The sequence below is a fragment of the Drosophila miranda genome, assembly GCF_003369915.1.
Source record: "Drosophila miranda strain MSH22 chromosome Y unlocalized genomic scaffold, D.miranda_PacBio2.1 Contig_Y1_pilon, whole genome shotgun sequence".
Lineage (NCBI taxonomy): Eukaryota > Metazoa > Arthropoda > Insecta > Diptera > Drosophilidae > Drosophila > Drosophila miranda.
Genome location: NW_022881603.1, coordinates 41,126,744 through 41,149,398, shown reverse-complemented (window position 1 = coordinate 41,149,398; position 22,655 = coordinate 41,126,744). Strand labels below are relative to the sequence as shown.

The following is a 22,655-nucleotide window of genomic DNA, read 5'->3' as shown; positions in this document are numbered from 1 at the left end:
TTTGCAATTGGCAAAACCGACCATAAAACCTGTGTGTTAGAGAGAGACAGAGCGAGAAAGAATGAAATTGTTTTCTTGATTCTGGCTATAATAATTATACGATCTGGTTGAGATCTTACATTCTAAAACATATAGTCATCCTCTACGATTCTGCGTTTTTGGTTTTATCGTATCTTAAAAAATGTGGATGCCACAGATTTTCGTCCTTAGTGGGGGCGGAAGTGGGCGGGGCGAAGTTTTGAAATATTTTTGTAGCAGTGACATATCACAGAAGTCTGGATACAAAACATCGTTGCTCTAGCTCTTATAGTCTTTGAGCACTAGGCGCTGAAGGGGACGGACAGACGGACGGACGGACAGACGGACAGACAGACATGGCTCAATCGACTCGGCTATTGATGCTGATCAAGAATATATATACTTTATGGGGTCGGAAACGATTCCTTCTGGACGTTACACACATCCAGTTTTAACACAAATCTAATATACCCCAATACTCATTTTGAGTATCGGGTATAACGAGGGGGAACGTTGTGAGTTGCTGCGGACACCGCAACTCTACGGTTATACCCGATACTAAGTCAGTATGGCTCTCCTCCGGCAGACGTCGCTAATATTAAACGACACGACAAAGAGTGTGTGCGAGAGAGACAGAAAATCAGTCTGAGCGTGACGTCGGGCGCTGCGTAGCCACTGCAAATTGATTTGTTCCTATTGGCTATAAAAATTATCTGATCTGGTCCAGATTCAGCAATCTGATAGATATGGTCGTTATCTATGATTCTGCGTTTTTAGTTTTCTCGAATGTGCAATATTGTGGATGCAACAGATTTTTGTCCTTTGTGAGGGCGGAAGGGGGTGGGGCGAAATTCTGAGATATACGTTTTATAGTGAGATCTAACAGAAGTGCGGATACCAAATTTGGTTACTCTAGCCTTAATAGTCTCTGAGATTTGTCGATGCCCCAGATTTTCGTTCTTTGCGGGGGCGGAAGGGGGTGTGGCGAAATTTGGACACGAAACGGTCAAGGTCCGATATCACAGGAGTGTAAATACCAAATTTGGTTGCTCTGGCTCTTATAGGTTCTGAGATCCTTGAACTCATATTTTGCAATTGGCAAAACCGACCATAAAACCTGTGTGTTAGAGAGAGACAGAGCGAGAAAGAATGAAATTGTTTTCTTGATTCTGGCTATAATAATTATACGATCTGGTTGAGATCTTACATTCTAAAACATATAGTCATCCTCTACGATTCTGCGTTTTTGGTTTTATCGTATCTTTAAAAATGTGGATGCCACAGATTTTCGTCCTTAGTGGGGGCGGAAGTGGGCGGGGCGAAGTTTTGAAATGCTTTTGTAGCAGTGACATATCACAGAAGTCTGGATACAAAACATCGTTGCTCTAGCTCTTATAGTCTTTGAGCACTAGGCGCTGAAGGGGACGGACAGACGGACAGACGGACAGACGGACGGACGGACAGACAGACAGGGCTGAATCGACTCGGCTATTGATGCTGATCAAGAATATATATACTTTATGGGGTCGGAAACGATTCCTTCTGGACGTTACACACATCCACTTTTACCACAAATCTAATATACCCCAATACTCATTTTGAGTATCGGGTATAATAATCAGCAGCACGAGGAAGAGAGTGGCAGCGACTGCGAAAAGTGTGAGAGAGGGACAGAGGGAAGAGAACAAAAAGAAGCAATGCCGGAGCAACTGGGTCTCCAGTGGTCGACGCCGGAGACAAAGAAGAATGCGCCCATTATCAAGTTGTCCTGCGGCATCGGCGACACAGATGCCTTTCCCGCCTTCGATGTCGATTCGGATGCGTATGCCTCCAACGACGACACCAAATGGGGTTTCCTGGTAACCGGCGGCGCCGAGTTTTACATGCCGCTAACAGTCTTCCAGGTGAGTGGGTCACAGTGGATGGGCACAGTCTGGGAGTCCTACCATCTGCCTCTTGATAGTTCTGCAACAGCTGCAATTGCGATTCTGTTATTACACGAGTACCCTTTGCAGAGGGTATTATGATTTTCGCCAAGTGCTCACAAAACAGAGAGGATAGCGGAGTCGACATGAAAACTAGTCCGACAGTTTTAAATACGTTTCATTTGGAACCTTCAAAATCGCAGCAATAAGTCAGTCCTTGCAGGCACAGTAATTTTGCTCTAACCAAAATTCAGAATGCTTTAGTTTCATATATTATTTCTTTATAGCTCAGATAACATGTGGATTCAGTAGGAACGAGCGATTGGCAAGGGTATCAATGACTTCGTTCATTCGAAGATAGCTTTCATTGTTGTTGTCGATATTTTTTGGTCGAGTGCCAAGAAGCGAAACTCGAAGTTGAAATTTGATTCAAATTAAGCCATGACGACGAAGTCACTTCCAACGTAAATTGGATGGCTGCCGCCTAAAAGAAAGGCACATTTTATTGTTTCTCCCCGCGTTCCACGTTCGATCTGTGTTTTGGGGGCATCTGCAGCGGATGCCGTGCCATGACGTTCGGGGCCGCCACGCCGCCTCTTTTTGGCTCACTTGAGTCAAGTGAATGTACAATATTTGGGTTAACAAAAGGCGCCTATTATTCTACATATTGCATGCATGAACATAAGTATGTGCATTGCGCTTCAGTCCAATAAATCAATTAAATAAGTTTTGTATCTGAGATATATACAAATACATTCACCGACTGCTGACTTCTCTTATGATTTATTTCGAATATTGCATTGTTTATCCTACAGCTATGAAACGCACTGTACTGTAGATAGCCCAACAAAACTATTTGTATTGCCACATTTTACTTTTGACGTTTCGCGTTTGGCTTAAAAGAACAAATATAATTTTTTTTTTTTGTTTGAAAAAACTTTTAAAAATGAGCCAGCAAGTGGGAGGGTATGCTGAACCAATTGGGAGGTGTGTTACTTGTTCCATGCGGGGGCGGAAGGGGGTGTGGCGAAATTTTGAAAAAAACTCGTCTCGGTCCGGTATATTAGGAGTGTGGATACCAAATTTGGTTGCTATAGCTTTTATAGTCTCTGAGATCTAATATACCCCAATACTCATTATACCCGATACTCAAAATGAGTATTGGGGTATATTAGATTTGTGGTAAAAGTGGATGTGTGTAACGTCCAGAAGGAATTGTTTCCGACCCCATAAAGTATATATATTCTTGATCAGCATCAATAGCCGAGTCGATTGGGCCCTGTCTGTCTGTCTGTCTGTCTGTCTGTCCGTCTGTCCGTCTGTCCGTCCGTCCGTCTGTCCGTCCCATTCAGCGCCTAGTGCTCAAAGATTATAAGAGCTAGAGCAACGATGTTTTGGATCCAGACTTCTGTGATATGTCACTGCTACAAAAATATTTCAAAACTTCGCCCCGCCCACTTCCGCCCCCACAAAGGACGAAAATCTGTGGCATCCACAATTTTAAAGATATGAGAAAACCAAAAACGTAGAATTGTAGAGAATGGCCATATCTTTAAGACTGCGGAATCTGAATTGGATCGTATTATTATTATAGGCAGCATCAAGAAAACAATTTCATTTTTTCTCGCCCTGTCTCTCTCTAACACACACGTAGCATAGGCGGCTTTGCTTAGAGTAAAACATTAGCGCCTAGATCTCAGAGACTATAAAAGCTAGAGCAACCAAATTTGGTATCCACACTCCTAATATATCGGACCGAGACGAGTTTGTTTCAAATTTTCGCCACACCCCCTTCCGCCCCCGCAAAGGACGAAAATCTGGGGATATTCAAAAATCTCAGAGACTATTAAGGCTAGAGTAACCAAATTTGGTATCCGCACTTCTGTTAGATCTTACTATAAAACGTGTATCTCAAAATTTCGCCCCACCCCCTTCCGCCCACACAAAGGACGAAAATCTGTTGCATCCACAATATTGCAGGTTCGAGAAAACTAAAAACGCAGAATCATAGATAATGACCATATCTATCAGACTGCTGAATCTGGATCAGATCAGGTCATTTTTATACCCAAAAGGAACAAATCAATTTGCACTGGCTACGCAGCGCCCGACGTCACGCTCAGACTGATTTTCGGTCTCTCTCGCACGCACTCTTTGTCGTGTCGTTCAATATTAGCGGCGTCTGCCCGAGGAGAGCCATACTGACTAAGTATCGGGTATAACTGTAGAGTTGCGGTGTCCGCAGCAACTCACAACGTTCCCCCTCGATTTTATACCCGATACTCAAAATGAGTATTGGGGTATATTAGATTTGTGGTAAAAGTGGATGTGTGTAACGTCCAGAAGGAATCGTTTCCGACCCCATAAAGTATATATATTCTTGATCAGCATCAATAGCCGAGTCGATTGAGCCATGTCTGTCTGTCCGTCTGTCCGTCTGTCGGTCCGTCCGTCTGTCCGTCCCCTTCAGCGCCTAGTGCTCAAAGACTATAAAAGCTAGAGCAACGATGTTTTGTATCCAGACTTCTGTGATATGTCACTGCTACAAAAATATTTCAAAACTTCGCCCCGCCCCCTTCCGCCCCCACAAAGGACGAAAATCTGTGGCATCCACATTTTTAAAGATACGATAAAACCAAAAACGCAGAATCGTAGAGGATGACTATATGTCTTAGAATGTAAGATCTCAACCAGATCGTATAATTATTATAGCCAGAATCAAGAAAACAATTTCATTCTTTCTCGCTCTGTCTCTCTCTAACACACAGGTTTCATGGTCGGTTTTGCCAATTGCAAAATATGAGTTCAAGGATCTCAGAACCTATAAGAGCCAGAGCAACCAAATTTGGTATTTACACTCCTGTGATATCGGACCTTGACCGTTTCGTGTCCAAATTTCGCCACACCCCCTTCCGCCCTCGCAAAGGACGAAAATCTGGGGCATCCACAAATCTCAGAGACTATTAAGGCTAGAGTAACCAAATTTGGTATCCGCACTTCTGTTAGATCTCACTATAAAACGTATATCTCAGAATTTCGCCCCACCCCCTTCCGCCCCCACAAAGGACGAAAATCTGTTGCATCCACAATATTGCACATTCGAGAAAACTAAAAACGCAGAATCATAGATAACGACCATATCTATCAGATTGCTGAATCTGGACCAGATCAGACAATTTTTATAGCCAAAAGGAACAAATCAATTTGCACTGGCTACGCAGCGCCCGACGTCACGCTCAGACTGATTTTCTGTCTCTCTCGCACGCACTCTTTGTCGTGTCGTTTAATATTAACGGCGTCTGCCGGAGGAGAGCCATACTGACTTAGTATCGGGTATAACTGTAGAGTTGCGGTGTCCGCAGCAACTCACAACGTTCCCCCTCGTTTTTTATACCCGATACTCAAAATGAGTATTGGGGTATATTAGATTTGTGGTAAAAGTGGATGTGTGTAACCTCCAGAAGGAAACGTTTCCGACCCCATAAAGTATATATATTCTTGATCAGCATCAATAGCCGAGTCGATTGAGCCATGTCTGTCTGTCCGTCTGTCCGTCTGTCCGTCCGTCCGTCTGTCCGTCCCCTTCAGCGCCTAGTGCTCAAAGACTATAAGAGCTAGAGCAACGATGTTTTGGATCCAGACTTCTGTGATATGTCACTGCTACAAAAATATTTCAAAACTTCGCCCCGCCCACTTCCGCCCCCACAAAGGACGAAAATCTGTGGCATCCACAATTTTAAAGATATGAGAAAACCAAAAACGTAGAATTGTAGAAAATGACCATATCTTTAAGACTGCGGAATCTGAATTGGATCGTATTATTATTATAGCCAGCATCAAGAAAACAATTTCATTTTTTCTCGCCCTGTCTCTCTCTAACACACACGTAGCATAGGCGGCTTTGCTTAGAGTAAAACATTAGCGCCTAGATCTCAGAGACTACAAAAGCTAGAGCAACCAAATTTGGTATCCACACTCCAAATATATCGGACCGAGACGAGTTTGTTTCAAAATTTCGCCACACCCCCTTCCGCCCCCGCAAAGGACGAAAATCTGGGGATATTCAAAAATCTAAGAGACTATTACGGCTAGAGTAACCAAATTTGGTATCCGCACTCCTGTTAGATCTTACTATAAAACGTGTATCTCAAAGTTTCGCCCCACCCCCTTCCGCCCACACAAAGGACGAAAATCTGTTGCATCCACAATATTGCATATTCGAGAAAACTAAAAACGCAGAATCATAGATAATGACCATATCTATCAGATTGCTGAATCTGGATCAGATCAGATCATTTTTATAGTCAATAGGAACAAATCAATTTGCAGTGGCTACGCAGCGCCCGACGTCACGCTCAGACTGATTTTCTGTCTCTCTCGCACGCACTCTTTGTCGTGTCGTTTAATATTAGCGGCGTCTGCCGGAGGAGAGCCATACTGACTTAGTATCGGGTATAGCCGTAGAGTTGCGGTGTCCGCAGCAACTCACAACGTTCCCCCTCGTTTTATTTATAAATTTGTGCTTGCTCTTGCTTGCGGCGCTTCTTCTCTTGTCTATTCTCTCGTTTGCTCTTTTGCTTGTGAAAACTTTTAACGTTGTTCTTTTTGCTTGCTTGTTTTCGTTTCCCTGTCAAAATTTCACCCGTGCAAAAATATTATTTGTATTTGTGGCTTGCCGGCTGTTCAACGAGCGTCTGGCAGAAGGATTTTTCCACGCTCGCTGGTTGTTGGAAAGTTCGTAGAATCAACCTTCAATCTTGGCCAATATTGCGAGTTATATAACCAGCAGAGCAGACTGAACGGATTGTGCAATTTCGGATTTCGATTTGAAAGGAAATTGCAATTGCAATGGAAATCGCTGCAGGCAGAATGCTTTAGCACGCCGGATACTACCGGAATGACTGCCCCTTGGCCGTTAATTATGAAAAATGAATTCACACATTCGCCTTCCTCTTCCCGCTGGGCTCCCCGCTCCTCCCTCTTTCTCTCTGGCTTCTCCGTAACTTCCACACGACTGCACTCGACGACTCGGGCAACTAAAATAATTTTCGAGAAGTTTTCCTTTGTGCCTGCATTCACGTTTTTTTGTTATTCATTCTTTATGTCTGCCGCCGCCGCCTGCCAGCCTCTCCCCTTTACTATATTTCACTTAGATTTTCCCGCCTCTCTCTCTCTCTCTCTGACTCTGCCCCTACCTCTGCCTTTCTGCTGCGTGGCTGGGATGCCGTTCTTGCCTCCCGATGTGTTGCACTTTTTGCCGAGCTCTTTGTCTACACTTTTTACCCGCAGATTATATGTACATCTGTTGCAGAACTATGCGAACATTCAATTTGTGTGTAGAATGTGAGGGTAACAGTTATTTAATTGAATCCCCAACAGACTTGCGGGCCTTGGGCGCTGGTTGATGATAGAAGGAACAGTATAAATCGGTAAATGTCGATCGGCAGCTGGGCACCATACCCTCTTGCTCCCCTCCAGCATACTGAGCGAGTACTGAGTAAACATATTAGAAAGAAAGTGTTTTAGCTTACATTTTGCGCAAGCATGGTAATCAAATAAACAGTATCAAATAGAAAAGAAAGCTTACAATTGACCTTCATATAGAAGTATTTCAAATTTAAAATATTTCATATTTAAATTAAATATTTTTATATTTAGATTAAAACTATTACATGCAAATTGTATATACTAATTTATGTTAAAGTGTTTTACACTTAGATTAATTTTTGACCGTTTTAAAAAGACTTATTAACACTTTTATGTATTTCATCTCACTTAATCACCGAATTTAAGCCATATTTAAACATGGCTGTGTCTATTTTTAATATGCCACTTTTCTCTGAGTGTATGCACATAAATAACTCTGTAAAATAACAACTTATAATTGGAGATAGATAATTAAATTTTTTTATTACAAAATTCAAATTTTAATGATTGCCTGCGACGTGCCAGAGCTCTACACAAAAACAGATGGATGTCATTCTGATGGAAAATTTGATTATGAGCAAAATAGTTTCGCCACAAGATTGGCAGAGCGAAAACGGACTGGAAGCGAACAGAACAGAACGTGACATATCAACCGAAACGAACTACAGCAATGGGCACTGAGGAACAGGAGACAGGCAGGCCTTACAAAAGGATGATGCCAAAAGAAAAATGGCAACAGAAGAGTAACATTTTCAATGAGTCCAAACACCAAGTACACAAAACAAATCTGAATTCATGGAAGGAATACTTCCACCATACGCAAACGAGAAAACTTACTTCAAAAAGAAACGAAGGGAAGCCGAACCGAAGCGTCAGATACCCTCGCAGATCTCTTGTTCCACTAACAACTGAACAATAGACGCCTTGGAGATCAGATCTTGACAGCTTTCAGCACGCGGGAAAGATGAGCCAACTGGGGAGCAAGTTTTTATATAAATTCTCAGACAGATGAAAGAAAAAACGGTCAGAGACATAGCAGCACGACTTTTGCTCTTTCTGGTGATCCAGAATCCATAAGTATTGAAAAATGCATGCTTCTTTGCGCTGAAAATATCTGTGCAAAGTAGTCCCAATACCCTCTTCAAGGGTAGAAACACCGACACAAATACAAGGCCCTTATCAGACTGGCACATCGCATCATCGCCACTGAGCTGTGACGACATTGACGGCGTTGTCTTGATAAGGGCGGGAGCAGGCGCTGATAAGGTGCTCCCCACAGCCGAAGAAGGCGAAAGTAGGGTAGGGAAATGTCAAAAGTTGGGAACGCCTGTTCGGGGCTTTTTCCAGTTTATTTAAATCTACTTTATGTTTAATGTGCGGGCTCATTCGATGTAGGTTGTCTCGTTGGCCTCCTTGGAGCTCACCTCCATCACCTCGCATCCTTGGGCGTAGTCCTCGATGCTGGTGTTGTCCGGTGGAGTGATGGCAGGCACTGGTCCATCCTCTTTCTCAGCCTGACTGTCTTGATGAAGGGGATCCTCATCATCATCCACAATATCAGCTCTGTGCGAGTCCTTGATGGCCTGACGTCTTCTCCTGTTGGCTTTCTCCGGCTCAGGTTGCTCCTTCTTCTTCAACTCCTCGGAGGATTCCCCCGAGCTATCCGTCTTGGCTTTGGCTTTTTCCTTGTCATTTCCATGTTCCTCCGATGAGCTGCTGGCGTCCTTGCCAGCCGCCTCTGTGGATCTTCTTTTCCTATGTTCTGCTTGTTCCGGTTCTGCCTGTGCCGGCTGCTGCTCCTTCTTTTTTAACTCCTCGGAAGATTCGCCGGAGCTGTCCGCCTTGGCTTTGGCCTTATCCTTTCCATGCTCCTCCGAGGAGCTGCTGGCGTCCTTGGCAGCCGCTTCAGGCGATCGCTTAACGACAGTCTTCGGACCACTGCTCTCGTTGCTGTCCCAACCCTCACTCAATATCTCATCGCCCTCTACACTCTCTGCCAGCTCCTTCTCCAACTCCATCTCCATCTCACTCTGCAGGCTGGATCCCCTCTCGGCGGACTCTTCTACACTCAGGGGCAGGGCAACTGCCGCACTAAGGACGAGGGCCGCCAGCGACAGGAGCAACAAGGATTGCTGCATTGTGATTTACCTTATAATCCGCTATCGATATTCAGAAACAAATTTTGCCTCTTTGCCTCCAGATTTCTGTATTTGAACCTCGCGCTGCCAGTTGTGTTTTCCCACTAACTGTGGGTGCCCTGAAAGGTTTCCCACGAAACCTCAACAAATTTATTATCGCCTCGAATCCGATTGTCCGTCTTAAATGTAATTAAAGCATCCATCAAGCAAGTCGTGCCTGATAACGGCCCCAGCCATTGGCACAGTCATCCCCATCTATAAGTAAAGCTGCTTCAATGTGCCAATAGATTGCCTTCCCGTCGAACATTCACTCTTCCTTTTGCAGACTGCGCAATTGCCGGATTGTGCCAATTGCGATTTCAGACCGGGACTGGACTGGCTTGCATAATTCATAAAAACAAATTGAGGGGATGGGGACCCGTAAACAGAATCTAACTGAGAACGAGAGCCGAGACCAGCTCAGATGCGGATCATCAGAAGTTCAGGCCGAGGCGTAATTTGTAATTATCGACGCGTTCCCAGAAATAAAAGCAAAACACTGCACAAATACTCGTATATGTACGTACATACATATGTATATGGAAATCGCTGTACACGCAACCCGTAACTGGTCACAATTGGCGGTGGCCTGCTGACGAAATAAATTATACTTTCGGAAAGCGGAACGTGACGACGCGCCTTGAGAGACCTCGCAAGTTCAAGTATACACAAGATGCCGAATCTTTTCTGGGCTGAGTTGAGACGAAAATATCTTTTAAGGCGTACAAACAACAGAGCCAAAGGACTTTTCACAAGTCCTGAATCGCATTTTAAGACGTCCTGTGAGCGGCCTATCGAATCCATATGGGAGCCTTGACGAATTTCCACCGCAATTATTTCGTGCCTACTGTTTACTCGACTATTAAAGGACGATAAACCATTTTATTCCCGTTCACGTTCACCTGAAGCCGTCATTAATGTAGGCGCGGCCAAATAAGCGCCTTGAATGAAATGGAAGACAAATTTATTGAGCACCATCAAAGGGGACTCGATTGGCCCTGGCGGAGAGGAGTCCTCCACCCCGCAAAAGTTCTTTAACTACCCCGCCAGGACCGGCTTATTGAATACGATTCCCAGATGGCCTCGACACATCAAAGGCAGCGCGAGGCAAGCAAGAAAAAAGCCTCTCCTGTCGTCTCTTATGTTTAATTTAAGTGAATTTTGGATTCGCTGAATCAGTCCGATACCAGCACCACCTCCTACAATACTCACAGAACAATAAAAAGAAAAGTATTAAGAGCCGAAATCCACTCCAAGTGCGGCAGTATTTTCTATGCAAATTACTCTTTTCAACACTGCAGAACTTTATGCAAATCCAAGGCAGGCACCAGATGCCGCAATAATAAAATTAATACACAAAAAGAAAACAAACAAAAAACAAACAACAGAGAAGTGCCACACGCCTCGTAACATTTTGTCATATTTATTAAAAATTTATCAATGTCATAAAGTTTCCCCACAATCACACGGGCGCGAACAAAAGGAACGATCAATCAAATTTAAAGCAGCCCCAAAAGGATACCACAAATGGGACACCAAAATATGAAGGGGGAGTGATAAAACAGAAAGCTTTAAATTAAAGATATGTGGAGAGGCGGCAGAGAAATCAAAATTATATGCCATGCTATATAAGTTTTTAACTTAAATGTAAGATGTAACAAATCGCCGAAATCCAAGTAGCGCCACTATATTTAGCAGCGGACACTTCTTGAACTAAAAACGATCGATTGCATTCACTAAGAGTCTCGCTGCTGGGGAATTCGTGTAGAATGTATGTAGAATCATTTAGAATTGCCAGTCTAGTCTTATATTTTACATTTATGTCCGGTATTTGAAGAGTTTTGGGATATTTTAGTTTTGTGGTAGACGAGTGAAACTGCCATAAGGAAGCATTGCGAACCATAAGGTATATGTATTCCTGATCTTCATCAATAACCGAGGCGATATAGCCATTTCTCTCTGTCCATTCAGCTGTCCTTCCCGATGAGCGCCTAGATCTCAGAGACTATAAGAGTTAGAGTACCAAAACTTTGTGTATGGAGACTCTGTGGGTTCCGATACAAATTCCGGTGCGTGCGTATACAATTTATTGTATAGGTTACATAAATTATACGATTGCATACATATCTACCTAAGTACCCACTATGAAATTGTTGTTAATATATTACCGTTATCTTGAGAAATAGCTGAGACAAAAAAAAATGCAAATCCAGCTTATTAATGATTGGAAAACAGTATGGAATACAACATTAAATTCCGTATATCTCTTAGGAAATCTGTATTGCTGGGTTTTCCGTAAGATTTGTAAGGTTCACCCATGTTTTAGTTGTCACTGTCATACATTTAACTCACATCATATGTGCTACGAGTAGTTTTAGGTACACAACAACTTATCGCTAATACTAAAAACATACTCCACAACAAGTCAAACACATTAGCATGGATACAGAAGCCGACCCCACTTCAGACACTGAGCCCATCGATACCACAGAGATCGCAGACGAAAACTCGCAGACGACCAGTCCCAAAATGTCCCAGATCTCCAACATGTTCAAAATGGCTCTGAGGATCCAAATCTGGCGCCAGAGTCCGAAGCACAGGGCCAAGAAGAGCCCGAGAAAACAGAGAAGGTGAACTCCATTCTCCCTCCGGAAATACCAGAAAATAAAGAAGAGTTACAGGAGCAGGGCGATTTGGCAGAACTAGCCACATTAAAGGACGATGAAAGTGTTAAGGAACCGGAAGATGTTAAGGAGCCAATGTATGTTTCGGGCGAGGATTTAAAAAAGAAAAAAAAAGCAGAGCGAAAACTTCGCATAAAAGAAATGGGAGAGAAGCGTTTCATAATTAGTGACGACACCTCAAGGCGATTGTTTGGTGCAGGGGACCTAGAAGAGGAACGAATCGCCGATGAAGAAGATGATCACACGGAGTTCCGCGAGATGCGGAAACGAGAGGAGAAATTGCAGGCTCGTTACACGCATCTGCTGGAGGAGGATTACGAGGATGCGGTGCTCCGAGATGTGGAGGACAATGATTACTCCGACATTGACGTGGAAATATCGTCCATGAGCATTCCGAGGAGAATTGATAAGGGCACAGATACCGTTCGACTGAAGGAGGACTTTCTCAACGACTTTGATTTGCCCAGTTTGTCGGACTACTCCGAGGAATCCTTGGTGCATGTTAAATTTCTCATCAAACAGGAGTCCATCATCCAAGCGGCAGTATCAGATGTTGGCATTTTTGTTGATCCACTAACCGGCGAGGTTCTGAGCAGCACAACCTCCACCTGGTCGGAAGAGACCCAAAGGGTAGAAGAAGAGGAGGCCATAGAAGCGGAAGAAGAACCAGTGGAATGCCCCGAGATGTCTAACGATGACCTGCCAGTCCCAAAACTTCAGGGTGACCAGTCTCTACACGATTTTCACCAGTTCCGGCAATCCTATCTTACCCAGAGTCTGGGAGAGAAAGAACGAGATAGCGATGCCGAGGCCCGTACGCACCGAACCGAGCTAATGATTATTACCCAAACCTTTCTCAAAGATCTCATCAACGCGCTTGTCAACAAATCGGAGACCATTAATTAATTAAACTACAAGCGAAGCTAGAACATGCGAGTATTCTCCCAGCTAGACCCGGAAGACGCAAGATCCTACGGTACGCGGTACACCGCGTCCCTAAACCAGGTCGATTTTATGAGGAATCGATTCATTACGGCCAAGCGCAAGAACAGCAGTCTTATGAACAAAGTGCTCCTGGAACTGCACTACACTCAAACCAACGCCTCGCGCTCTGAAGCGCATTTGAATCAGACGGTACGACATTATCTCTCCCTCCAGGATATGGAGTACCTCAAGCGGCTGACGGATCGTGAGCTGAGGCTAATGAATGTCAAGCGAAACGAGATTAGCGACACTCGTCTCGTCCTCATTACCATGAAGCACACTTTGGGTCGTTTAACCGAAGTAAGTGCTTGCGACCAGATGTGGGTCCAGGATCACCTTTTGCTTTCTTCTTTCCCCAGAAAATCAATCAGTTGGAACGTGTGGGCGATGATCTGTACATAAACGACTTCATATCCATTCAGAATCAGGTTATTACTTCGGATAAGAAGATCGAGGGTATACCATAGATTTTTAGCTCCAACTCATGCCATTTCTAATCTATCTAATACTGTCTCCAGAACGAAATATTGAACTGAAGAAGCTCCGTTGCAAGTACCATGTGGACCTGCATGTGATTCCGCACAACCGAGAGAAGGCGCTGGCTCTTTCCCATAAGCTTCAGCTCTGTAAGGCCTCCCTAGAAAAGCTTTTGGACACGCAGCACGCGAAGAGAGAGGATCTTTATCGTGCGAAGATGGACCGCACAAGGCTCCGCAAACAGCAGAAGGAAATGTCGTACCAGGGCGGCGTCCTGTCGATGCCCTCCCTGATGTACGAATACGATAACACAGTGAACGGGCTGCTGGTGAAGCGAACCAGCGTCTTCAAGCTAAGGGAGACCCTGAAGAACCTCAATCGTCGCATACAAGAGTATGAATCGATCTCCATCTAGGAATATTCGACCAAATTGTGCTGCACAATAAAGATAGAAACTCCTTGCTACAGATATTCATAAGGATCATTCTTTTGGCCTTATATTGCAGCCTGTTTTACCCTTTTCAGATCTCCAATTTACCAAGTGACACGCTATACTTGACTCGATACGAGTATTATCAAAACCTATAAAGGATACAACCCCCATAAGTTGAGTGGCTTGTCGTTTGCCGTTCTCCCAATCCACATTCCAAAACGAGGGGAACGTTGTGAGTTGCTGCGGAGACCGCAACTCTACAGTTATACCCGATACTAAGTCAGTATGGCTCTCCTCCGGCAGACGCCGCTAATATTAAACGACACGACAAAGAGTGCGTGCGAGAGAGACAGAAAATCAGTCTGAGCGTGACGTCGGGCGCTGCGTAGCCACTGCAAATTGATTTGTTCCTATTGGCTATAAAAATGATCTGATCTGATCTAGATTCAGCAATCTGATAGATATGGTCATTATCTATGATTCTGCGTTTTTAGTTTTCTCGAATGTGCAATATTGTGGATGCAACAGATTTTCGTTCTTTGTGTGGGCGGAAGGGGGTGGGGCGAAATTTTGAGATACACGTTTTATAGTAAGATCTAACAGAAGTGCGGATACCAAATTTGGTTACTCTAGCCTTAATAGTCTCTGAGATTTTTAAATATCCCCAGATTTTCGTCCTTTGCGGGGGCGGAAGGGGGTGTGGCGAAATTTTGAAACAAACCAAAACCAAATTTGGTTACTCTAGCCTTAATAGTCTCTGAGATTTTTGAATATCCCCATATTTTCGTCCTTTGCGGGGGCGGAAGGGGGTGTGGCGAAATTTTGAAACAAACTCGTCTCGGTCCGTCTCGTCTCAATATTGTGGATGCAACAGATTTTCGTCCTTTGTGTGGGCGGAAGGGGGTGGGGCGAAATTTTAAGATATACGTTTTATAGTGAGATCTAACAGGAGTGCGGATACTAAATTTGGTTACTCTAGCGTTAATAGTCTGTGAGATTTATGGATGCCCCAGATTTTCGTCCTTTGCGGGGGCGGAAGGGGGTGTGGCGAAATTTTGACACAAAACGGTCAAGGTCCGATATCACAGGAGTGTGAATACCAAATTTTGTTGCTCTGGCTCTTATAGGTTCTGAGATCCTTGAACTCATATTTTGCAATTGGCAAAACAGACCATGAAACCTGTGTGTTAGAGAGAGACAGAGCGAGAAAGAATGAAATTATTTTCTTGATTCTGTCTATAATAATTATACGATCTGGTTGAGATTTTACACTCTAGAACATATAGTCATCCTCTACGATTCTGGTTTTATCGTATCGTTAAAATTGTGGATGCCACAGATTTTCGTTCTTTGTGGGGCGGAAGTGAGCGGGGCAAAGTTTTGAAATATTCTTGTAGCAGTGACATATCACAGAAGTCTGGAAAAAAAACGAGGGGGAACGTTGTGAGTTGCTGCGGACACCGCAACTCTACGGTTATACCCGATACTTAGTCAGTATGGCTCTCCTCCGGCAGACGCCGTTAATATTGAACGACACGACAAAGAGTGCGTGCGAGAGAGACAGAAAATCAGTCTGAGCGTGACGTCGGGTGCTGCGTAGCCAGTGCAAATTGATTTGTTCCTTTTGGCTATAAAAACGATCTGATCTGATCCAGATTCAGCAATCTGATAGATATGGTCATTATCTATGATTCTGCGTTTTTAGTTTTCTCGAATCTGCAATATTGTGGATGCAACAGATTTTCGTCATTTGTCGGGGCGCAAGAGGGTGGGGCGAAATTTTGAGATATACGTTTTATAGTAACATCTTAAAGGAGTGTGTGTACCAAATTTGGTTACAATTTGGTTTAAAAAAGAAAAAAAAAGCAGAGCGAAAACTTCGCATAAAAGAAATGGGAGAGAAGCGTTTCATAATTAGTGACGACACCTCAAGGCGATTGTTTGGTGCAGGGGACCTAGAAGAGGAACGAATCGCCGATGAAGAAGATGATCACACGGAGTTCCGCGAGATGCGGAAACGAGAGGAGAAATTGCAGGCTCGTTACACGCATCTGCTGGAGGAGGATTACGAGGATGCGGTGCTCCGAGATGTGGAGGACAATGATTACTCCGACATTGACGTGGAAATGTCGTCCATGAGCATTCCGAGGAGAATTGATAAGGGCACAGATACCGTTCGACTGAAGGAGGACTTTCTCAACGACTTTGATTTGCCCAGTTTGTCGGACTACTCCGAGGAATCCTTGGTGCATGTTAAATTTCTCATCAAACAGGAGTCCATCATCCAAGCGGCAGTATCAGATGTTGGCATTTTTGTTGATCCACTAACCGGCGAGGTTCTGAGCAGCACAACCTCCACCTGGTCGGAAGAGACCCAAAGGGTAGAAGAAGAGGAGGCCATAGAAGCGGAAGAAGAACCAGTGGAATGCCCCGAGATGTCTAACGATGACCTGCCAGTCCCAAACATTCAGGGTGACCAGTCTCTACACGATTTTCACCAGTTCCGGCAATCCTATCTTACCCAGAGTCTGGGAGAGAAAGAACGAGATAGCGATGCCGAGGCCCGTACGCACCGAACCGAGCTAATGATTATTACCCAAACCTTTCTCAAAGATCTCATCAACGCGCTTGTCAACAAATCGGAGACCATTAATTAATTAAACTACAAGCGAAGCTAGAACATGCGAGTATTCTCCCAGCTAGACCCGGAAGACGCAAGATCCTACGGTACGCGGTACACCGCGTCCCTAAACCAGGTCGATTTTATGAGGAATCGATTCATTACGGCCAAGCGCAAGAACAGCAGTCTTATGAACAAAGTGCTCCTGGAACTGCACTACACTCAAACCAACGCCTCGCGCTCTGAAGCGCATTTGAATCAGACGGTACGACATTATCTCTCCCTCCAGGATATGGAGTACCTCAAGCGGCTGACGGATCGTGAGCTGAGGCTAATGAATGTCAAGCGAAACGAGATTAGCGACACTCGTCTCGTCCTCATTACCATGAAGCACACTTTGGGTCGTTTAACCGAAGTAAGTGCTTGCGACCAGATGTGGGTCCAGGATCACCTTTTGCTTTCTTCTTTCCCCAGAAAATCAATCAGTTGGAACGTGTGGGCGATGATCTGTACATAAACGACTTCATATCCATTCAGAATCAGGTTATTACTTCGGATAAGAAGATCGAGGGTATACCATAGATTTTTAGCTCCAACTCATGCCATTTCTAATCTATCTAATACTGTCTCCAGAACGAAATATTGAACTGAAGAAGCTCCGTTGCAAGTACCATGTGGACCTGCATGTGATTCAGCACAACCGAGAGAAGGCGCTGGCTCTTTCCCATAAGCTTCAGCTCTGTAAGGCCTCCCTAGAAAAGCTTTTGGACACGCAGCACGCGAAGAGAGAGGATCTTTATCGTGCGAAGATGGACCGCACAAGGCTCCGCAAACAGCAGAAGGAAATGTCGTACCAGGGCGGCGTCCTGTCGATGCCCTCCCTGATGTACGAATACGATAACACAGTGAACGGGCTGCTGGTGAAGCGAACCAGCGTCTTCAAGCTAAGGGAGACCCTGAAGAACCTCAATCGTCGCATACAAGAGTATGAATCGATCTCCATCTAGGAATATTCGACCAAATTGTGCTGCACAATAAAGATAGAAACTCCTTGCTACAGATATTCATAAGGATCATTCTTTTGGCCTTATATTGCAGCCTGTTTTACCCTTTTCAGATCTCCAATTTACCAAGTGACACGCTATACTTGACTCGATACGAGTATTATCAAAACCTATAAAGGATACAACCCCCATAAGTTGAGTGGCTTGTCGTTTGCCGTTCTCCCAATCCACATTCCAAAACGAGGGGGAACGTTGTGAGTTGCTGCGGAGACCGCAACTCTACAGTTATACCCGATACTAAGTCAGTATGGCTCTCCTCCGGCAGACGCCGCTAATATTAAACGACACGACAAAGAGTGCGTGCGAGAGAGACAGAAAATCAGTCTGAGCGTGGCGTCGGGCGCTGCGTAGCCACTGCAAATTGATTTGTTCCTATTGGCTATAAAAATGATCTGATCTGATCTAGATTCAGCAATCTGATAGATATGGTCATTATCTATGATTCTGCGTTTTTAGTTTTCTCGAATGTGCAATATTGTGGATGCAACAGATTTTCGTCCTTTGTGTGGGCGGAAGGGGGTGGGGCGAAATTTTGAAATACACGTTTTATAGTAAGATCTAACAGAAGTGCGGATACCAAATTTGGTTACTCTAGCCTTAATAGTCTCTGAGATTTTTAAATATCCCCAGATTTTCGTCCTTTGCGGGGGCGGAAGGGGGTGTGGCGAAATTTTGAAACAAACCAAAAACCAAATTTGGTTACTCTAGCCTTAATAGTCTCTGAGATTTTTGAATATCCCCATATTTTCGTCCTTTGCGGGGGCGGAAGGGGTGTGGCGAAATTTTGAAACAAACTCGTCTCGGTCCGTCTCGTCTCAATATTGTGGATGCAACAGATTTTCGTCCTTTGTGTGGGCGGAAGGGGGTGGGGCGAAATTTTAAGATATACGTTTTATAGTGAGATCTAACAGGAGTGCGGATACTAAATTTGGTTACTCTAGCGTTAATAGTCTGTGAGATTTTGGGATGCCCCAGATTTTCGTCCTTTGCGGGGGCGGAAGGGGGTGTGGCGAAATTTTGACACAAAACGGTCAAGGTCCGATATCACAGGAGTGTGAATACCAAATTTTGTTGCTCTGGCTCTTATAGGTTCTGAGATCCTTGAACTCATATTTTGCAATTGGCAAAACAGACCATGAAACCTGTGTGTTAGAGAGAGACAGAGCGAGAAAGAATGAAATTATTTTCTTGATTCTGTCTATAATAATTATACGATCTGGTTGAGATTTTACACTCTAGAACATATAGTCATCCTCTACGATTCTGGTTTTATCGTATCGTTAAAATTGTGGATGCCACAGATTTTCGTTCTTTGTGGGGCGGAAGTGAGCGGGGCAAAGTTTTGAAATATTCTTGTAGCAGTGACATATCACAGAAGTCTGGAAAAAAAACGAGGGGGAACGTTGTGAGTTGCTGCGGACACCGCAACTCTACGGTTATACCCGATACTTAGTCAGTATGGCTCTCCTCCGGCAGACGCCGTTAATATTGAACGACACGACAAAGAGTGCGTGCGAGAGAGACAGAAAATCAGTCTGAGCGTGACGTCGGGTGCTGCGTAGCCAGTGCAAATTGATTTGTTCCTTTTGGCTATAAAAACGATCTGATCTGATCCAGATTCAGCAATCTGATAGATATGGTCATTATCTATGATTCTGCGTTTTTAGTTTTCTCGAATCTGCAATATTGTGGATGCAACAGATTTTCGTCATTTGTCGGGGCGCAAGAGGGTGGGGCGAAATTTTGAGATATACGTTTTATAGTAACATCTTAAAGGAGTGTGTGTACCAAATTTGGTTACTCTAGCCTTAATAGTCTCTGAGATTTGTGGATGCCTCAGATTTTCGTCCTTTGAGGGGGCGGAAGGGGGTGTGGCGAAATTTTGACACAAAATGGTCAAGGTCCGATATCACAGGAGTGTGGATACCAAATTTTCCCGCACAGGCACATGCTCGTACATACTCGTAGATATAGATACACATATGTATGTATATACTGTATAGTGGAACCCTTTTTCATGTGGTTTGGTCGTTGGATGCTTAATCTACATAATTTTTGGACCCTTTCACAAGCGGCAGATTCAGCAATCTGATAGATATGGTCATTATCTATGATTCTGCCTTTTTAGTTTTCTCGAATCTGCAATATTGTGGATGCAACAGATTTTCGTCCTTTGTGGGGGCGCAAGAAGGTAGCGCGAAATTTAGAGATATACGTTTTATAGTGACATCTTAAAGGAGTGTGTGTACCAAATTTGGTTACTCTAGCCTTAATAGTCTCTGAGATTTGTGGATGCCTCAGATTTTCGTTCTTTGCGGGGGCGGAAGGGGGTGTGGCGAAATTTTGACACAAAATGGTCAAGGTCCGATATCACAGGAGTGTGGATACCAAATTTGGTTGCTCTGGCTCTTATAGATTCTGAGATCCTTGAACTCATATTTTGCAATTGGCAAAACCGACCATGAAACCTGTGTGTTAGAGAGAGACAGAGCGAGAAAGAATGAAATTGTTTTCTTGATTCTGGCTATAATAATTATACGATCTGACTGAGATTTTACGATCTAGAACATATAGTCATCTTCTACGATTCTGCGTTTTTTGTTTTCTTGTATCGTCGAAATTGTGGATGCCACAGATTTTCGCCCTTTGTGGGGGCGGAAGTGGGCGGGGCACAGTTTTGAAATATTCTTGTAGCAGTGACATATCACAGAAGTCTGGATCCAAAACATCGTTGCTCTAGCTCTTATAGTCTTTGAGCACTAGGCGCTGAAGGGGACGGACAGACGGACGGACGGACAGACGGACGGACGGACAGACGGACAGACAGACATGGCTCAATCGACTCGGCTATTGATGCTGATCAAGAATATATATACTTTATGGGGTCGGAAACGATTCCTTCTGGACGTTACACACATCCACTTTTACCACAAATCTAATATACCCCAATACTCATTTTGAGTATCGGGTATAATAAAACCAAATTGCCGAGAGACCACCATCAACCGCGACCAGCGGATATGTGGTGTCTCGCCAATTATTTGCTTTGAATTAAATGTATGCTTGCTCTAGCGCAGTGTCCACCGAAAAATGTTTGCGCAGGTAAACGTAGTCCCGCAGAACAGAGCACTCCCTGGCGGGGCTTCCGTCGGAGATTGGGCCCATTAATCGGCGGGCATATCCCAGCTGACGAATGTCGTTGAGAACTGAGGACACACATTCGTCAATACTGTCTTGTCCGAGAACACCGACATGCGAGACCTGTAAAGTAATATATAAAATACATATAGCAATTCTGGCTGACCAGAGGATCATATTCCTGTTTTTTATTGGGGCCCTGAACACGGTCAGATTATTTCCATCTCGTCATGTTTTTTTCTAACCTCAAATACCACAATGCTCAAAAAATGGTGGAAACTTATTTGAAAAATTCATCGGATTCGCTTGAAACTCGTTGCTCGTTATTTTTGGGGCCGCTGAAGCCCCAACAACTACAGATTTTCGAAGCTCCGAAGCACTGGATATCCTCAAGCGTTACTTTAAGCGGCGAGCGCTGGAGCTGCAGGAGCAGGAAGATCAAAACCAGGATCAGGATCAGCAGTACGATAAGCAGAACGTTCTGGAGCTGTTCGCCCAGAGGAGTGGTGCGTGCCATACAAACACCCATCACCAGCTACCGCCCGACGGACAGCAACTGTCCGGACAGCAACAGAAAAACTGCAGCAGTCCATCAACGATATTGCTCCCCAGGCAAAGAGGCAGGCGTAGCAGCAAGTGCTAGTGCAACACCAGCTGGAACCTACGACACCGTAGCATCATTTGAGCAGCATATTCAATGAGACTGCAAACTAGAAGGATTCCTCCACTTTGGCTGTGGCGCGGCCACAATGACAGCAACAACAGCAGCCCCAACAGCAGCACCAACAGCATCGTCAATAACCAGGCAACGGCCGTGCACGACAGCAACTCGCCCAATCAAATGCCCAGTATGGAGGCAGCAGCAGGAGTAAGTACATGCACTTGAAACTTGACATTGACAAAACCGCATCATCACTTCCAATAGCTATCGTCATTGCCGACTTACAATAAATCTCAGGTAGAGGCGGTTGACCCGTTTGACAATATATGGCTAAGTCGGCACAGCAGTTGTCACATCCATCGCCCATACTGCGGTACCTTATTTAATTCAATGAAGAAAGTTGTCCTCTTTTCCTGTCCCTTTTTATACCCGATACTCAAAATGAGTATTGGGGTATATTAGATTTGTGGTAAAAGTGGATGTGTGTAACGTCCAGAAGGAATCGTTTCCGACCCCATAAAGTATATATATTCTTGATCAGCATCAATAGCCGAGTCGATTGAGCCATGTCTGTCTGTCCGTCTGTCCGTCCGTCCGTCTGTCCGTTTGTCCGTCCGTCCGTTTGTCCGTCTGTCCGTCCCCTTCAGCGCCTAGTGCTCAAAGACTATAAGAGCTAGAGCAACGATGTTTTGGATCCAGACTTCTGTGATATGTCACTGCTACAAAAATATTTCAAAACTTCGCCCCGCCCACTTCCGCCCCCACATAGGACGAAAATCTGTGGCATCCACAATTTTAAAGATATGAGAAAACCAAAAACGTAGAATTGTAGAGAATGACCATATCTTTAAGACTGCGGAATCTGAATTGGATCGTATTATTATTATAGCCCTGTCTCTCTCTAACACACACGTAGGCGGCTTTGCTTAGAGTAAAACATTAGCGCCTAGATCTCAGAGACTACAAAAGCTAGAGCAACCAAATTTGGTATCCACACTCCTAATATATCGGACCGAGACGAGTTTGTTTCAAAATTTCGCCACACCC

At 44.3% G+C, this 22,655-nt stretch overlaps 4 protein-coding genes across 4 annotated transcripts; 3 read left to right on the top strand and 1 right to left on the bottom strand.

Moving 5' to 3' along the window:
* Positions 1–8,674: 8,674 nt before the first annotated feature.
* Positions 8,675–9,615, bottom strand: LOC117191795 (transcriptional regulator ATRX-like). The gene has a single exon (XM_033396555.1). The coding sequence runs from the start codon at positions 9,506–9,508 to the stop codon at positions 8,753–8,755; it is 756 nt and encodes a 251-aa protein (XP_033252446.1). The 5' UTR covers positions 9,509–9,615; the 3' UTR covers positions 8,675–8,752.
* A 2,371-nt stretch (positions 9,616–11,986) lies between these two features.
* Positions 11,987–13,137, top strand: LOC117191680. The gene is made up of 2 exons (XM_033396481.1): positions 11,987–12,134; positions 12,209–13,137. Exons 1-2 carry the CDS (start codon positions 11,987–11,989, stop codon positions 13,135–13,137), a joined length of 1,077 nt encoding a protein of 358 aa, XP_033252372.1.
* LOC117191742 lies at positions 13,138–14,157 on the top strand. The gene is made up of 3 exons (XM_033396526.1): positions 13,138–13,515; positions 13,575–13,671; positions 13,734–14,157. The coding sequence occupies exons 1-3, from the start codon at positions 13,162–13,164 to the stop codon at positions 14,105–14,107; spliced, it is 825 nt and encodes a 274-aa protein (XP_033252417.1). The 5' UTR covers positions 13,138–13,161; the 3' UTR covers positions 14,108–14,157.
* A 2,439-nt stretch (positions 14,158–16,596) lies between these two features.
* Positions 16,597–17,802, top strand: LOC117191741. Its single transcript, XM_033396525.1, has 3 exons — positions 16,597–17,160; positions 17,220–17,316; positions 17,379–17,802. The coding sequence occupies exons 1-3, from the start codon at positions 16,807–16,809 to the stop codon at positions 17,750–17,752; spliced, it is 825 nt and encodes a 274-aa protein (XP_033252416.1). The 5' UTR covers positions 16,597–16,806; the 3' UTR covers positions 17,753–17,802.
* Positions 17,803–22,655: the final 4,853 nt, after the last annotated feature.

Coding starts and splice junctions, on each gene's coding strand:
- LOC117191795 (XM_033396555.1), bottom strand. CDS start 9,508: ATGCAGCAATCCTTGTTGCTCCTGTCGCTGGCGGCCCTCGTCCTTAGT.
- LOC117191680 (XM_033396481.1), top strand. CDS start 11,987: ATGGATACAGAAGCCGACCCCACTTCAGACACTGAGCCCATCGATACC. Junction 12,135..12,208: donor GATCCAAATCTGGCGCCAGA/GTCCGAAGCACA, acceptor CGGAAATACCAG/AAAATAAAGAAGAGTTACAG.
- LOC117191742 (XM_033396526.1), top strand. CDS start 13,162: ATGCGAGTATTCTCCCAGCTAGACCCGGAAGACGCAAGATCCTACGGT. Junction 13,516..13,574: donor CTTTGGGTCGTTTAACCGAA/GTAAGTGCTTGC, acceptor TTCTTTCCCCAG/AAAATCAATCAGTTGGAACG. Junction 13,672..13,733: donor TTCGGATAAGAAGATCGAGG/GTATACCATAGA, acceptor TACTGTCTCCAG/AACGAAATATTGAACTGAAG.
- LOC117191741 (XM_033396525.1), top strand. CDS start 16,807: ATGCGAGTATTCTCCCAGCTAGACCCGGAAGACGCAAGATCCTACGGT. Junction 17,161..17,219: donor CTTTGGGTCGTTTAACCGAA/GTAAGTGCTTGC, acceptor TTCTTTCCCCAG/AAAATCAATCAGTTGGAACG. Junction 17,317..17,378: donor TTCGGATAAGAAGATCGAGG/GTATACCATAGA, acceptor TACTGTCTCCAG/AACGAAATATTGAACTGAAG.